The sequence below is a fragment of the Falco punctatus genome, assembly GCF_963210335.1.
Source record: "Falco punctatus genome assembly, chromosome: 10".
NCBI lineage: Eukaryota > Metazoa > Chordata > Aves > Falconiformes > Falconidae > Falco > Falco punctatus.
In genome coordinates this window covers 26,424,429-26,442,056 of record NC_137590.1, presented here as the reverse complement: position 1 = coordinate 26,442,056, position 17,628 = coordinate 26,424,429, and the positions used below count along the sequence as shown (strand labels likewise).

Sequence of the window (17,628 nt, the reverse complement as noted above, 5' to 3'; positions counted from 1 at the left end):
AAAGAAAGCTCCAAATCAGCCCGTCAAATGGGTCAACTAAAATAAACTTACAACACCATTGAACTCAACCCAGTAGACTTTTGCATGAGGCCCAAATTCAAGTCACGGCAAAGCAAAACTTAAGTTTAGCTAACACTTGTGTATCTAAACTCTAAAGACAAGGAAATATTTTCAAAGTTACTTTGAAACATAACCTATTATTTACACACAGGTTTTGTAAATAATACTGCCCACTGTGACATTCACACCAAAACATGAACATCTTCATTATCACACAGCTATGAAAAAGTTCACATTCAACTGCAAAACAAGGCAACCTATTAAGGCCGGAGTGGTAAGGTACAACATATCAATAAGAATTTAATATTTAATTTTCTTTCTGTACATTAGTGCTCCTTTCAATTTTCTCCAACTAACACATTAGTTAAGGCCATGTATTAGTTCATTCAAGCTATCACACCAACACTTGACGCCAGTTTGATTTACAGCACCAGTTGTATTTACAGCAGCTGGGGTTTTGCCCAAGGTCTGTTCTATGCATGGAATTACAGAAATCAAGAATGACACCAGTTTAAGAGATAGTACGTGATTTTATTATGTGAGGTGAGGGGCTATAGGATGTAAGGAGCAAGTCTTAATGACATTACGCATGACTTATTTTGCTCTTTACTAACTAGTTCTATTTGACGAACAAGATGTCATTGTTGCTGTCATCATTCAGAAACCCCTTTATCATTTTATGAAGCTGAAGACAACAATACCAAAACCTGAAGCAGCTAAAATTAGAACAGAAATATACTTGAACAAAAAAAAAACAAGGAGCTAGAACAAAATTTCAGCCAGGCCACTAAGCTGACACTCCGCAGACTTTGAGTAACATACATATTATCTAATTAAAATTCTCACCAGCATTGTTTTAAGCTATTACTTATAAAGAATTGGTTCCTAGATGGGAAATGTACAAACATTACACTGATGAACTTACAAAATACAGGTTTTTGCAAAGACATTCTATTTATGTATCAAATATTTTCAAAATCTACTCTGTTGTGACATGGAAGAAATAGCCCGTAAGAAACAACAAATCAACCTCTTACCACAAAACCACTAGTCTCTAAGAAAGCGGAGAACAGGACAGCTTATCTATCAAGACAGACTGATAGACATGTTTGTATTTCACTTCTGAAGAATAACAATCAGAATTCTTCAATACCAAGAAAAGCGTTACTCCACAGATTGGCCAAGTAAGTGGTTACTTGCTCCCATTTTTGGGGTCAAGCTTCAGACAAAAAAGTTACATACTATGTTTTTCATATGCCCTCTTTCCACACCTTACTGTGGTTTAAGAAAGTAACTTTTGAAAGATGAAACTGAAAGGAATCCAAAGTGCTAGTACCAAGTTACTTCAGGTTTTTCTGCATAAAAATGACTGTATTATACAATTTTAAGAACACTTACACCGATGTTGTGAAGGCAGCTAAGTCAGCTTTCACCTTGGTTATGTGCCAAGCCTCCTTCAATGAATGTTTCACATAGCAGTTTCTCTGCAGTAGTTGATTCAAAGCCCTTCTCTCACAGACAGACCGATGATTACTTTGCAAATAAAGTTAAATAGCTTTAGGGGGAGCTGCCTCCTGTGTCCTTGAGGTCTTTTGAGATTATGACCTCTTGGTCTGTCCTTTGAACTTGCCTCCTTGATTAATGAGCGCTCTTGTGAGGTGGAAGGGATGGGTCTACTGCTAGCAGACATTGCTGACGCCACCTCACCAAGGGCAGAGTGACGGCTTGCTGCAAAGAAACGACTGTTCAGGAGGCAACGCTTCGTTAACGAAATAGCCCATGATGAGCACGCAAAGCTAGCGCTAGAAATCACCAAAACCTCCTAGTTTCTGCCCACTGTCCTTCAGACTTTCAAGAATAAACGGCCCATCAGGAAACGGGGACCGAGCAACAGGAGAAAACGCCCACACTGCGACCCTTACGAGCGCCATGAGTATGCCTGCCGCGGCCCTCAGGGCCCTACTCGGCCACCCTTCAGTGAGCGCCCCGCTCGGTTCCGAGGCGGGCCCCAGCGCTTCGTTCGCCCCGCTCCTACGCGGCGGGAGGCACGCGGGGCCAGCCCACGGGACACAAGCCCGCCCATCACACGGCTGGGGAGGAAAAAGGCCGGGCCCCGCCGCGGGTGCTGGGCCGCCGCGCCCGCCGCGCCATCCGGGCCTGCCTCCGGGACGCGCTCACTGACCGCTTCCGCCCCAGGGCCGCGCGCCGCCGTGACGCACTTCCTGCCCCCCGCCCCTTTCACTGCGCGCCACCAGCAGCCGACCAGCGGCCGCTCGGCACCGCCCCGGCTCCTCCCAGCGTGCCCCGCGCCGCTCCGCCCCCCGCCCCCGCTGAAAGCCGGACCGGAGGCGCCGCGCCGCCATTTTGTTGTTAACGCTGCTAGAGGTTTGGGCCGCAGCGGTTGGCGCGACCGGTGGAGCCGCCCGCGGCGGCGGCAGCAGCGCCGGACGCTTTTTAAAGGGCTTTTTAATCTGTCTGGGGCCTCTGTGCCCCGGCCCTGTTTTAACACGCTATGTCTGGAGAGGGAGCCGCTGGCGACCAGGTGAGCAGGAGGAGGCAGAGGTCGTAGGCCGCTCCCTGAGGGGGGGAGCGAGGGCTAGGATCGCTGCGGTGGGGCGGGGCGCGGCCTGGGGCCGCCGAGTGGCGGCCGCGCTGTGCAGGCCTCGGCGGGGCAGAGCGTACGGCACAGCCGGTGGACCCGGCCGCCGCCCGCAGCTGCCGCTGTGCTGGCTGCCGTGCCGCACCGGGGGCTTGAGGGGAGCGCAGCCCCTGCCCCTTCTCTCGGCCTTGCCGGCTTCCTCGGCGGCGCGGCCGGCGGAGGGCTCCCCTCCCCCCCGCACACACCCATTTTGAGGAACTCGCGCTTATTTCGTCAGCGGGCGGCTGCGCGGGGGGGAAGGCGGGGGCGCCGCCAGCCTCCACCCGCGGTAAAACCGGTAACGCTGGGAAAACTGGGCCTCTCTCAACCTCCGCGAGTATGGTAAGCAAACTTTAATTCAGGTGGAGGTGGACAATAGACGCTCCAGTGAGTTTCACTTTCCTGATCGGTGTTCATGGTCATTGAGTACACGCAGTCTGGAAGAAAATTGAAACCTGGATAAGCTATTTGCACTGTTCTGTAAAGTAAGCGTTTGGTGAACATGTGTGTTTAACGCGTAAGGCTGTGTGCCTCTTTAAGAATACCGTTTTTCTCTAGAATAAGTCATTATTAAAACACTTTTAAATTAGAAACAGTAAAAATACGCTTATTTAATAAAGAGTCTTCTTTGGGTTACAACATTCTTGCTTTTAGAGGAGAGAAATAACTGCTGTTTCAGTTAGGTTTGTTTTTTTAATATGCTGAATTATTTATCATAATTTCTTATTTTCTAGGCAGGTGCTGTCAGTGGCATTTGTCATCTTTTTAAATTTGGTATTACCATGAAGTATCTCCTACTTAGTGGCAGAATTTTTCTAGATAGGCCTTAACATTTAATGCTATGTTTAAAATCAGTATTAATTGGAGGGGTGGGGATGAAAGTTCCTGACAGAGGGAGGGGTGATCAATAGCACTGTGGTATGCCTTAGTGGCCAGTGTAGCCTATAAAAGTACTTAAAATAAAGCTGATTCTTTAGTGCTCCCTTAAGAAGTTTTTCTTTATAGAATGCCCATCTCTTTACAAAACAGGTTATGTTTCTCTGTCTGGGCCTGTACTCTGAAACAGTGGCCTGTAAACTCTTTGCAGGATCACCAGTTCGGGGGGGGGGGGGGAGTAGGAAGGACAAGTGCTCAGAATATAAACTACCACATTTCTGTCCGATTAGGAAAATACCCTATGAATTACTTCCCTATATGCTCAAAGCTGGTCAGGTTAAGCATGAGATTCTTAAGAAAGGGTTATTGCACTGCAGGGTAGATGGCTACAAAGAAGTAAGAATATTACAATAAAATTTTAATAATCCTGGTGTACAATATGTTTCACATTTAAGCTACCCACTCCAGTGTTTTTTTTAAATTACATTGATGTTTAATTGCATAATTAAACTGTTGGTTCAAGTAGTGTGTGTGTTTCTGTAGCTTGTAATACATTAGTATTTTAAAAAGAAAAACAGTACTTAAGATTTTATTTTATTTTGCAAGGGAGAATTTAATATGCAGAAGGTTGAATTACTGTCTGTATACTGAAGTAGAAGCTATTCTAGGAAGCAACAGCTTTAATTACTGCAATGATTATCACAGGATTTTAGCATTCAAAAAACTGAAAATAGTTTTTTGCATCCTATGTAAAGTATGTAGCATAACATCTGGCTTGGATTTTGGGGTTTTGATCCATGTTAATGTTCATCCTTTTTGCCCATTTTGATTACTGTTTTCACATTGGATGCACTTTAAATAAAAAGAAATAACTCACATATAGGTTGGGTTAAATTATTTTGTTTTACTACTCCGTCCTCTTTATGAAGGCCTCTGGATTTTGGTTTCCTGTAAGTCCCTAATTTTGTTATGGTCAGTTAACTTCCTTCCATCAATTCTACTCAGTTTCAGTAACTTGTCCTCTAGAAATCTTTTTCTTACCCTGGCAGACTTCAGTTTCTTACTCCTAATGCTAAGATAGGCCATAATTTGATATCAGTGTCTTTGGCAATAATGTCATGAAGTTTTTAGCACCATGGGCTACGACTTACCCAGTTGAATAGTGAGGTAGGTGTACCTTAAGTAAGTGTTGATGCCACTCTGGCTGTGGTCTTACAGAGCATGATGAACCTTTAAATTCCCTGTAGAAGTCTCTGTAGAAGAAGGAACAACAGAGCGTTGTGATTGGGGCAGTTGTGCCTTGCTCCCTTCCCCACGCTGCAGCTGCTATATGATCTAGTCCTATCTGAAGGGCTCTCACTTTGCGTGCACAATATCCTTATGGTTATAAATGGTCCTTTCTGTAGGAAGCTGAAGTTAGGCAGAGGTTGGATGGCATCTGGCTTTCCTATTTCAGGTTTCATCTGTTTCCATGACCAGCTTCTTGAGTTTTTGGGTGACATTTTCATTGGCAGTCACACAGATAAGTATAAAGGGGTGACTGTGCAATTAATTTACATCTATGGTGTGCGTAAGATGTATATGATAGTGTATGGTGTAGATGTTAAAGATCTTGGGCAAGTCAGAGTTGTTACCTCTGACATACAGGGGCATCTGCATCTTGCTTCCGAGATCTTAGGTTTTGTAGGGGAGTTGCAAAAGCAGCCAGGTGAGTAACAAATGGCCGTGCTGTCTCCAGCAAGTAGTAGGGTGGGAAGGAAGAATGGGATGGAATGTTTGGTGTAGGGAGTGTGGGAGAGTAAAGGTAAGGTTAAAGACCCAGCTGGGGTTCAGGAGGCTTTATTGTACCAGGTGCAGTGCAATTGGAATGTGGCTTTACAGCCTGTAGACTGAGCTTAGCTCCAGGCATTGTTAGGCTACTTTACTGTGTAGATCAGGAGCCTAAGTTACATTATGTAGGTTGTCTCCTCCTCATGTCGTTATTGTGGAACAGACTGGGGCAGGGAGGGCAAAGAAATGTCCCGTAGCCACTGCTATTGCAGCGTATTTTAAATTCTTGCACTGTGTTAACTATGCTGGACCCAAATTACTTTCTGCAGAACCAGTTGAATGCTGTCAGGACGTAAAATCTGTTAAGGCCCTGCCAGACTCCTGGCCAGGTCTACATGACGCTTTAACAAACTATAATTTCAAAGGTAGTTTTTTGGAATACCAGGCACTTAGCCCTGTCTATATCATAGAAATCCACGTTTGTAGACTGAAAGGCTGCATCTGCTCCTGTTTCCCAGAAAGTCCCCTGACAAGTTCTTCCCAGTCTTCTTCGTGTGTGAAGGCTACAGAGCGTACATGGTTGTACCTATGTATGTCTACATTTTTCTAGACCTTAATGTAGACATCTTGTTTCATTTCAATCGTGTGGTGGTTTCATGAACTCTCTAACAAGACCTAAATTTTTAGTGGTGTTAGCCTCTTTCTAACATAGGAGGGCCACTGTTCTTTTCTATGTAATAAATATATATTTGCCAGGCATCAATTTCAGCTGAAGACTCAATGCAGTGTTTACCCCTGCATTTGTTGCCTTCTAATCTATTAAGGCTAGAACATGCATTTCACGTTTCCTGTAACTGTCTCTAAGATATGTACACCAGTCTGTGATGCATGTTACTTTACATGAATATGAATCTAGTCCAAAACTGAGCTGTGGAAAAAAAGATGTCTGTATTGTCTCTGTGACTATAGAAAAGACATCTGAAGCATTCTGTTCTGACTCCTTACTAGTACTTTTGTTCCTTCGTACTCCTTCCTCCATTCATGCCTTGTCTAATACAGTACATCATGGAAGTTTCTGAATTCTAAATGCAATATTAAATGTTATTGTAGCTAACTTTAGCTTAATGTTTTAAAAATAGATGTCATTGAACACAATACTGAAAGCAGAGGTTTATTCTTGCAGGATTGTGTGGGTTTAACATTTCAGGAGGAGTCATTTGCAAGAACTCTAAGAGCATATTGTTTTATATGGTATATAGTAATGGGTTTACTGTCACTGTTTACTGTAAGAACAGGTTGTGAACACAAGGACTGGTAAAGACTTGAGTTTGTAATGTGGTTGGTTTTTCAAATTCTTATGCAATTGTAAATAATGTCTATTTTAGCTGCATTTCCAGGGTCAGTAAGTTCCAGGTATACCAATAAGTTAAAGCAGAAAATGTCTGATTGCTAACTTTGGAAAATAGTCTCATGAGAAAAGGATGGTAATTGTTACTAATATAAAACTCTTGATTTGTTCAGAGATAAAACAGCCCAGATTGGGGGTGGGGGAGTACTTAAAACTGTTCTTAATTATTTAAGATGAATATGCTGGGTTATGCCTGTCAATAGCGACCCAATCTGCGTGGTAGAATAGAGGCAGGCAAGGCATTAAAAACAGATTTAAGAAAGGGCAAAGACTGGTAAGTTGTGACTACTTTAGTGAAGGGATGTATTACTGAAGAAAGGATCTTTAAACTTGTTCTGTGCACATACAGCTGTAACTAAACTTGAAGAAAAAAACCATAGGCAAGATAAACCTGTAAATTAACTGAACTGGACAACTAGTAATGCTTCTTAAATTGCATGTTAATATATTTGAAGTTATATTTATTAGATCTGTTACAGTCCAGGCTATACTAAACTGTGCAACAGCTAGCCAAAACCTCCAAACAGTAGCTTTTATCTTCATGCATGTAAACCTCCTTTTGGATGTTCAATCAATTTGACTGAACTAGCTGCTAAAATTTCTGCCTATGTACAACAGCCTATACATCTTATTTGTAGAATCATTTCATAATTAGTGGTAGTTTTTAAAGCATCTTAAATTGGCCACTTCACAGGTAGAACAGCTGTTCAAATATTTCGTTTTAACTGCAGTTTTGTGGAAACAGGTGGATGCTTTAAGCAGTTGGATTCATTAGGTGGTGCACAGTTGAAGTGTTAGGTTAGGTATTTTCTGATGCTCTTCGGAGTCATGAGGGTTCATTCTCAGAGGCCTGAGGAAATTGTTAACTGTTGCTTTCAACAGTAGGGTATAAACCAATAATTTTTCTTTTCAAGTTGTTGATAGATAACTTTTAGTAAATATTAAAAGTCAGTTTTGTTTCTTCTGATCTTGTTCCCTCAGACACCCTTTATGAATTCAAATTTGGATTTTGTACAGTTTATGTATTTTGCAGGAAGGAACTCCAAGACTTCTCGTCAGATAATTTGGGTTTGGGTCTTTTCAAATTTTGTAAACTGTGGTCATAAAGATCATTTTACATTTTTAGTATGTGAAACTGTAAAATCCCTTGCTGTTTATCTGTATAAATAATAAAAAGGAAGCTGTGAATCAGACTAAGTGGTAGTAATAGGTACTTGTGGACATGGAAACTTAAGTGCTAAAATAATTCTATGACTTTCAGAAGGTTGTTTGTGCAGGTAGGAGCCTGATTATGTGGGAGGTATACTGAACACAGTTATCAAAAGCAGAGGGACAAAGTATTTTTCCAGTTTGTATACAATTCTTTACAGCATTTTTTCTTTCAGGCATTCAAGTAAAATTAAAAGCCAGTATCTGACTAGATGCAACTAGCTGATCTAAGCAGGACTGCTGAAGTCCTGTACAGTTTTGCTTCCTTTATTTTGCATTGCATCTGGTCCTGAAATCAAGGAGTTAAACCATTAGAAAGTTGATCACTTTTCCAATAGGATTATTTTTCTGCTGATTTAACCCCCTGACTGGCTTTTTACAGGATGAGATTAATTCAAGTGCCTCTGTTAAACAGGGAGAGACTGAAAATGCTTATCTAGGGGTAGGATCATAGCAGTGAACAAACACACAAAAATTAAGTATTCAGTCTTGGATGTTGGCTGTTGTGCAAGCAGTACAATGAAAAATAGATAATCAAAAGCTGTATACCCTTGAACTGTGATAACAGCAGATCTAAGCACAGAGTGCAGTTAACATCCAGTTTGTAAAACTGGAGTCAAATGTCTTTGTTCATTGTTGAACTAGGTTGTAAGTCATGTTCCTTGTTGCCTTTCACTGTATGCTTGCAGTAGATGTTAGTCCCCACAGGTTTGATCTTTGCTCACATGCCTAGTTCTATCAAAACCATCCAGACTGGAGATCTTAAGTGTTGATTTCCCCAATATATTAGGAGTGATTATTTGTGTAGGTACAAGGTCATGAGGCCTTATTTTCACTCGGATGGAGCCAGGACACTCGCTTACCTGCAGTGCAGTGTGCCTCTGAAATGTGGGATGCCCTTTATACATCCTGGAGATGGATAGGGCCGGGAGAGGGAGTGCTCACTGGCCTGAAGTTGACTTTCCTTACATATGGCATAAGGTACAAGCAATTTCAAGCAGTCCAGTTTAAACCCCTAATCATATAGTTATTTTCAATACTGTAGAGCTCCTTTTTTTTTTTTTTCTTATATAGCTGCATGGCGAACTTCTATCTGCTGCTGTTAAGTGAATATTTGCTGACTTAGGAATTTTTTCCCAATAAAAGAATGAACATTATATTACACTTCTTACACAGATTAGGAGTCCTGTATCAAGCATAAGATAACATAATCATAGCAATCCTACAGTAATTATGTTACCAGCATCTGTGTTTTTCACCAGCTAATTTATTTCAGCCTTTCTGAGTTTATTGCCCTGTATCTGCATAGATGATAATCTGGTTCCTGGAAGCCTTAACTGTTTCACTGCAGTGTCAGCTGAGTTTTGTATGTCACATGGGAAGGTTTGAGGTAATACAACTGAGCTGTGGTTCAGTGGCCCACTTTTCCTGTTTGAAAGTTGCTATGGACAGAGCAGGACCCTGTGCTTTAACAAATGCTTCAGTAGTTGTTGTGGGCTGGGTTGTTTTTTTTTATTGTTGCTGACATTAATAGTACTCCTGATAGGCATTTCTATCAAATAAACAATAATACATGCTTGATTATTTGAGACAAGTAGATTTTGCTGAGAAGGACTATAATGAGAAGCAATGCTAATTTTATAATATAATAAACTAAATTTTTAGTTTTATTTTTTAATTTAGTTTGTTGTGGGACTTGATACTTGCCTTCCAAGCTACATTGCTTTGCACTGAGCAATTAATGTTAAGAATGACTTGAAAACTGAATTGAAAAGAATAATGGTCTTTAAACTCCTATAAAGCCCCTTCTACTGATTATTTTTTTTTTTTCCTTACGCGCATGGCTGCTAAAGTCTTCTAAGGGATATGCCTTGAATTATGTCCTGCTAGTAGGACAGATGCAAGAACCGGTAGCACTGAAAAATAGTCAAAAGTACGGCAGGTTTTCAATTATCAAGTTGAATTGCAATGTATAACATAAGCAACTATTGTATAGTAGTGCATTTGCAGAGGTTGACAAAAGCAAAGGGGTAGGGCACTCCTTACAATAAAGCTAATGTTCCTAAGTAACTTAGGCTTACTGCATTTGCTAGCTTTTTCTTTTCTTTAAGTCACTGTTTTGCACAGTACTGGCTTCTTAGCTTTGTATATGTCGCTGCAAAATGGTCTGCTGGTAAAATCCATTAGTAATACCTTGGATCTGTATTCTTGGAATGTTTGCTTTCCTTCAGGAGTGATGTGCACTAGTGATGCTTACTAACTTTACTAGAAGTCATTCTAGTTACCTTCTGTTTCCCTTTTTAAGTGTGTGACAGCACCTTTGATAGAGAGGAGTATCAGTTCTTCTGTCCTGGTTGCTGTCTTTTTCGTCTTCAGAGCTATGTATTGACCTAGATCTAATATTAAGAATTAAAGTAATCTTTTAGTAATTAACAGGGTTTTTTTAGAATTTCCTGTACAGTAAATCAGGCACACTCACTACACAATACAGGAAGTGTGTATTCTAACAGTAATTATGTAGTTAAGTTGTAAATTTCACAAGAAAGGTCTTGTAGTAATAACTTACAGGTTATTATTCTTATATCTCAGGAAGGCAAGACGATTTGAGCTAACAACTGCCTGAAAAATGAGTCAAGTTGGCAAGTTAGTAAATAAGCTGGTTGGAGTGCAGGTCAGAAAAATATTTAATCCTTAATAGAAAACTTCATATCATTTAGGGTTGTAACACGTATGTATTTTAAGGCTCGTTTGTATGTGTTCATCAGACTGTAATAAAAATAAAATACTGTTTGGTCAAGGTCTGTAATAGAAAAATAGGTTTGAATTTACTTTTTCCATCTTGAAAGTTTCAGTTTGGTAAAACTGTTCAAAATTCATAATGCAATAAATTTTCTGGCAAACTCAAATTTGTTCTAGTGTTTTAGAAACATTTAGTCAGTTTAGTCTAGCTGGATCACCAAATAGGTAGAGCTTGCCCCAGTAAGATAATGCACTCTTACCGCAACAACTTGTTTTCCAGATAAAGTTACAATTTATTAATTCAGGCATGAAAAATGAGATCTGTAATGTTAAGTTGTCAGAATGTTGTTTGCTTGTCTCTGTAGCTGGGACAGAAGTTCTCAAACTCTACTTGTGATCTCTTATGTTTTCTTTTTAATTTTTCTAGGCTGCCGAGTATGTCCCAGAAAAAGTGAAGAAAGCTGAAAAGAAACTAGAAGAAAATCCATATGACCTTGACGCTTGGAGCATTCTCATTCGAGAGGCACAGGTTTAGTGACATAGGATTACGTTTCCTTATCTATGGTCCACTCGCACTATTTGGTTCTGGAGTAAAATCAGCATATTCATTTACATAAATCATAATATTGTAAATGCTGTTTTGATTTTCAATTTTTAGAATCAACCTATAGACAAAGCACGGAAGACCTATGAACGCCTTGTTGCCCAGTTCCCCAGTTCTGGCAGATTCTGGAAACTGTACATTGAAGCAGAGGTTAATATTTTTACATTTTTTCTTATATAAGTTTTAATAGGAGTTTAAGTTTAGACTTTCATAAGCATAAATAAGATAGGCACATAATATCTAGGGAAAAGGGGATTTTAAATATGCCTTGCCTTTATTTTGTAAAATAGGTGCAAAGGAGTGATTAAAATGAATTCTAAAGTACTGGGTCTTTTATGAGTTGATGATTGTTGCATTATGGAATTGCAACAACATTAAAACCGTTTCAATGGTATTGGAGTGCTTTAGCCTTTTATTTACTTGTCGTGTCAATTTATTGCCTCCCGTGTCATTTATTTAGAGGACTTTTTTTTTATTATTTATACATACAAACTTACTTGAATGACTTCCTGTGAATGTTTGGATCTCTTAATTTTTTTTGCTTTCTTAGGGAATTGTTTCTGTGAACAGTGTTTTCAGGGAGGGTGTGGGATGGAAGCTGATTTCTGGAATGAAAATGCTGGGAAAATCCATTAGCGCAACTCATTAGCTTGTAAAAATCCCAAGAAAATTGTGATTGTTTACATAACTATAAAACTTCCCACTAAGTGCATTGATCATTTAACAGTCTTTAATGACGTGTCATGAAATGCACTGTATAATCTGAGGGGTTTTGTTTTCTGTAGCTGATAATACTAATACACATGCTTTTTGTGGGCATCTTTTAGCTGCACATTTTTCTTGAGAGGCAGATCTACATGCTGAACTACAGGGGTGGGGACCTGTATTCTGTAGGTGATAAATGACATATCTGATTTTTTTCCTTTTATATGAAAACTGCTAAGCAGTAATCTGAGTGGCAAAACTGCATTGTATAGGTACCATGTCTTATTGTACATTAAATTATATACCCAAATGTGTTTTGGCAGTAAATTTTGAAGATAATTAAATAAAATCAGGATCACAGGAATCTAACAGAATTTTTTAAATTGAAGTTTATTGTAAGATGTTATAGTTCAAAATAGTGTAAACTAAATTTAATATTATATAACTAAATCATAGAATTTTCACTATTTTGTTTCCAGTAGTTTGTAGTAATAGTTAGAATGTCAGTTACTGGACATGGGAGATTGTAAATGCACCAACACGTATAGATGTGTATTTCCTTTTGGGATGCTACAGCCAAATCCATTAGCCTCTTGCACCCTGCAATATTTCCTACAAGATGTAGTCTTTAGACTCTAATCTAGTTTGATTATATTGTTACCTGATTTCTGTGCTACTTTAAAACATTTAGCTTATGTCTCAAACTTAAGAGCCGAATTAGACCACCTCAGAAAGCCTTTTACTATATTGTAGGTCTTATAACAGAAAGTACTGTTAATGTTGTAAAGCTTCTTGTCTTGAACCATGCTCAGAAATGAATTGTCAGTCATTACCTCTCTTAAATGATTCCTTTAATTTATAATCTAGTAGTGTTTAGAAACATAACAGTGACAAAGCTTAAAACAGTGTAGGTTATAAATTTTTACATGCTGCTTCAAGGAAGGAAGATCAGCTTCTACCCAACAGGTATGGTAACCAGGTAACACAAGGTAAATTTGAGAAGGGAAGAATTGGCATAAAGATCACTAGTTCACGTTTGTGTGTGTCTGCCTATAACTACACTTCAAATGTAAAAGACATAGAATGTAAGATTGTATTATTCAAAACAATGATAAAACTTGTAGAGCTCTGGTAGAGGTTACACTTGAAAGGGGTCATATTTGAAAGAAATGTAAGAGATTACATTTTAGAAATTTATCTTTCATCTTAACAAGGAGGTTTTTAAAATCCCAGTTATAACTTAAATTTTCAGTTTTTCTTTCTTGGTTCTAGTAACTTCTCTCAAAACTCGCATAGTGACAGATATAACTGAAAAGCAATGTGCTTATCTGTGCCTTTTTTTTTAGTATATTGTAACCATTTATAGCTATAAGCTGACATAACCTATTTCCAAATTCCTCTCTAAAAAAATATATTCACACAATTGGGCACTGTTGTCAGTGTTGTTTTAAGTTACATATTATATGTACAGTCCCATCTGAGAGTAAATTCAAAACAAAATGTTCTTTTTAACAGTGTGGTTGAATATAAATTAAGATTTCAATTAATTTTTGAAGGCTACCTGAGATACAGGGATTGTTTTTGAGGCAGCTTTTATTGCAGCCTTAAGATGTATGAATATAAGGAAGGTATTTTCTAAAAGCTTTTTTCCTTGGAAATTGTAGTAGTCTCCTCCTGCTACAAAGTTCCTCTTAGGTAGTTCAGAAGGGTAGATCTTTCCAGCCTTGACTTGGGAAAGTAAACCTGTGGTAAATCTTTGTTTAGCGTTGCTTTTGATTCACTGCCTCACTACTTAAATCTGAAAATTGCTAAATCTTCAGTCATCTGTAAGCTGCATTTTTCCTGATGTCAAAACAAGCATGTCTCTTTCCTCTGTAACATGGTAATGTTTCTTCTTTGCATCACAGAAAGACAAAAAGGGAGAGGAAAGTGGGGGTAGTTTTCTAGCGGGTTGTCTTTCACTAGAGAATTTAGTCCTCTTAACACCATAAATCTGAGCTGAATATCATTACATAGTGGTGGTCTATTGGAAGATGAGCTAGGGTGAGGGTTAGGACTATGGCTTTCTAGAAAAAGGAATTAGCCCTTTAACAGCTGTATTCTTTATAAAATTGTTAGAAATCTTTACATTTCTCTTTGCCTGACTTGAGGAATGTGTTCTTTTTAGGCACTTCCAATCTTCAAGTAGAAATCATTGGTTATAATGTATATGAACAAAAACTGTTTCCCTGCATATGCCAGTGCATTTTGTAATGCAGAGCTTTTAAGTGCAGACCTTACTGCTCTGATTACCTCTTGTTTTTATGACAGTGTTTGTTCAGCTCACTGACTTTTCCTTTTTGTGTATGATGTTGTTCCCTAGTGGAATACAGTGTAAAGCAGTGCTCAGCACTTAGTATATCATCTAACTTACTGCTGTTGATATGCAGACTGTGCTGAAGTAACTGAATTCTTCACATTTCTGTTTTATATGCCAAGCACTGATTTATATGCTCAGATCTGTCATTGCTGGTTTGGTAGTCAGTAGAATGTGGAGATAAACTGGGAAGAGCATGCTTTGACAGTTTGTTAATGGGAACTCAACTATTAAAGTTTGAATTGGTCAAAAACTTTTGATTCTCACACTGGTTCTTATTTCTTCCAATGTTCAAAGAAGCAGTTGCAGGACATAGAAATAATAGAATTGAGTAAAAAACTCCCAGCTCACCACGTTTTATGGGTCATAGCATTTGAATGTGTAAGACTTGGAGAAGAGTGTTTCGTTTATTGAATTTGACAGACTGTAGTCTTTTTGAAACTATTTTAGCAAGTAAAATAGTTAACCTTTCTGCATCTACTAAAATTCAGGAAGTGCTACAGTAATGCCACTGTTCTTACTCAGACTCATTTACTGTAGTTGCTTAAAGCACAGTTTTCTCTTGATACCTTTCCCATAAAAATCTACTTCCAGAAGATTTGAATCAATTCACATGTCAGTGCCTTTTCACAGTTTTAAAAGGGAGCATGTAAGTCTCAGTCCCACATGTGCCTTAATGTTAAATTCATAGATCACATGATCTGGATTCTAGCCTGCTGTGCTGATTTGCTGTCTTCTTGGGTAAGTTATTTAACCTGTTTTGCCATTATTAAAACGGATACCTACCTACCTCACAGGGTTGTTGTGAGGCTAGCTTTAGTGATTTTGGCACCTGTCTAAAAGGTGCTACAGAAATGTAAAAATAAATTCTGATGTAATACCCTATGATCCCATAGGCCCAGCTGTCTATTACTATTTCCTTTGTCTCTTTGACTGTTTGCACCATCTTTTAGATACAGAAAGACTTCATAATGCACTTGAAAGAACTTTTACTTTACCAGTGTTGTAAATATTTCAGTAGTTCTGAAGCAAGCCTTTGAAGCTGTCACCTTTTTCTCTGCTAGTTTCCTTTGAGAAATCACCAGCTTGAAAGTCCTCTTAGGCACATTTGTGAAACTATGCTCATGTATTTGCAACACTTTTTAACAACCTAAAGAATTTTTAGTTTCAGTTGCTCTGAGTGAAAACTTTGATCTGTAATTGTCCTGAATGTTTCAGGCCAGTTCACACCACACCTTTTTACCTTTTTTGTTGCAGAGTATATTGCATTATATCCTGGTCACTTTGAATGGTTGTTAGTAGAGGTTGAAAGGTTGCCATAATTAAAGATTTAAAAATTATAAGCACAAGACAGTTGTGACAAATACCCCAAGTCTAGAAACAATAAATACAAAGCTAGTAACATGCATGTAAAGTGTTTGGCTGTTAATATGTATTTTTCATCTTGCAAATCTGCAAGAAAGACTCCTGTGTTATTGCTTGTTCTAAAGAAATGAAACTAGATATATTTGTTCAGGTAACTTCTATTTGATATGAACACTTTGAATTTTAGATGTCTTGGTAACAAACCAGATGCTGTATGAGGATTCAGAGGGTGGGACCAAAGCGTAGGGTTGATTGTTTTGCATTTCATCATATGCAATACATCAGTATCTTTAATTCATGTAATTCACACTGGTGTGGATACTAGTCAGAATGTATCATTTAACATACCTGTATATGAAAAATGTAAATAAAACCATTTAGAAAAATGATTGTTTTTGTTTAAAATGTTTGTGTTTCTTCAAAGCATTTTCTTCCCCTGTTTTACTTTAATCTGGTTCTGAGTTCAGAAAAAAAGTTATACGTACCACCAAAATTCTTCTGCTTGGGGAACAATGGGAACTGACTCCTGTCAGGGTGAAGTTGGAGTGAGCAGAAGTCAAAGTAGAATAGACTTCTTGGCTGAGATTGCTTAGTGGTGGTTTCAACTGAAAATACTGTATATATCACTAGCTGATCTTTGTTAATTTCTTAATGGAAGGCATACCCATTATATAATCCATGCCCTGGACCAGGCTAGTCTACCACATCTTCATAGTAAACTTCTGCTTTTGAGAGACTGCCGTACAGGTGCTCTGTACAAACATCCATATTACACATTCTTGACTATCTCAGTCTAAGATTTTTAATCTTTTTTGCAACTGTATTATTTATGATCTTTTCTTATTCATGTGTGGACTTGTTCCGTTCCTGTTAATAAATGTTGTTCTGTCTGTGTGATTATTGTAGACTCGCACTAGAAAGTGAATGCAACTTCTTTCCTATCTTTTCTACTCAACATGTAAATGCAGGCATGTACATCTTGCATAGTTACCATGGCCTACAAGTTGTATAATACCAGAAATTTAACCACATAACTGACATTTGTAGTTTGAGAAGATGCGTGGTGCTACAGTAGTGGGTTTCTTAATAATTGTTTTCTGTATTTCATCATTAAAAATATCATGGGGAAGTGTTAGGAATTTTGATTTTTGAAGTGGAAGTGATGCCTAATGAAGAGATTACTATGAACCCTCTTCTATAGTGTGTTGCTGTTTTCACATGAATAAACATGAACTGTTTCCTGTTCTGTTGTATTCTTTCCTGGTGGGGTGACAGAAACATCCCTATTAGAAGTGTTAGTTTATAATATAAAGCTCTTGTTCACAACACTTTTCAAGTCTCACTTTCAAATGTAACAAGGACAGTGAAATTTTTTCTCATGGTGTGGTTTCTTTTGTTGAAGTCATTTGCGGATCCTTCTATTGATGTTTTGAGGGGGGAATATGTGTGTTAGGTCAGGCACAAACTTGAGCTTTTTTCTCATGTCTGAACCCAAAAGAACCAGAAGTAAAAATACAGCGCTTTCTTGTGTACACTGTGGTACAGATTGGTTATCTTCATCTGCGTGGGTGAGGGAACTGTAATCGTGATTTCTCATTCATTTCTACATCTCTTCCAGCTTCCAGTTGTCAGCTGGTTGAGTTACCTGATGCTCTTTGTTACGATTTTTGAGAAGCCAGATGGCTGAGAGAACACTTTCTGTTAAAGTTTATCTATTAGTGTTACTACACATAATAATGCTTGACTTTATTTGCTGTGGAATCTCTTTGCAGACTATGAAAAGGCTTTGAGTCACTGCTGTGATGAAGTACAGTGGCTTCTCTTGGCTAGAAACTCTGTGAAGGCAAGCCATTCATTCTGGCCTCCTCTGTTCTGTTAGTACAAACGTTCTTCGTTTA

At 38.7% G+C, this 17,628-nt stretch overlaps 2 protein-coding genes across 6 annotated transcripts in view; one reads left to right on the top strand and one right to left on the bottom strand.

Annotated features, from left to right (window-relative positions):
* Positions 1-2,242, bottom strand: part of HIPK3 (homeodomain interacting protein kinase 3) — a 113,678-nt gene extending 111,436 nt beyond the window's left edge. Inside the window, exon 1 of the mRNA XM_080405843.1 lies at positions 1,459-2,242. The gene's annotated coding sequence lies outside the window, so the exon portion shown is untranslated. The remainder of the gene's footprint in view (positions 1-1,458) is intronic.
* A 146-nt stretch (positions 2,243-2,388) lies between these two features.
* Positions 2,389-17,628, top strand: part of CSTF3 (cleavage stimulation factor subunit 3) — a 50,761-nt gene continuing 35,521 nt past the window's right edge. The window contains exons 1-3 of one of the 5 annotated variants that reach the window (XM_080405850.1): positions 2,389-2,602; positions 3,061-3,183; positions 11,128-11,454. Coding sequence is in view for 3 of the 5 variants with exons in the window: in XM_080405847.1 (XP_080261973.1) it covers positions 10,588-10,632; positions 11,128-11,229; positions 11,359-11,454 (243 nt within the window). In the remaining 2 variants the exon portion in view is untranslated. Of the gene's footprint in view, positions 2,603-2,686; positions 3,041-3,060; positions 3,184-9,814; positions 9,895-9,919; positions 10,633-11,127; positions 11,455-17,628 lie in introns of those variants that run through there. The other 4 variants (XM_080405848.1, XM_080405849.1, XM_080405847.1 and 1 more) reach the window with 4 other exon arrangements.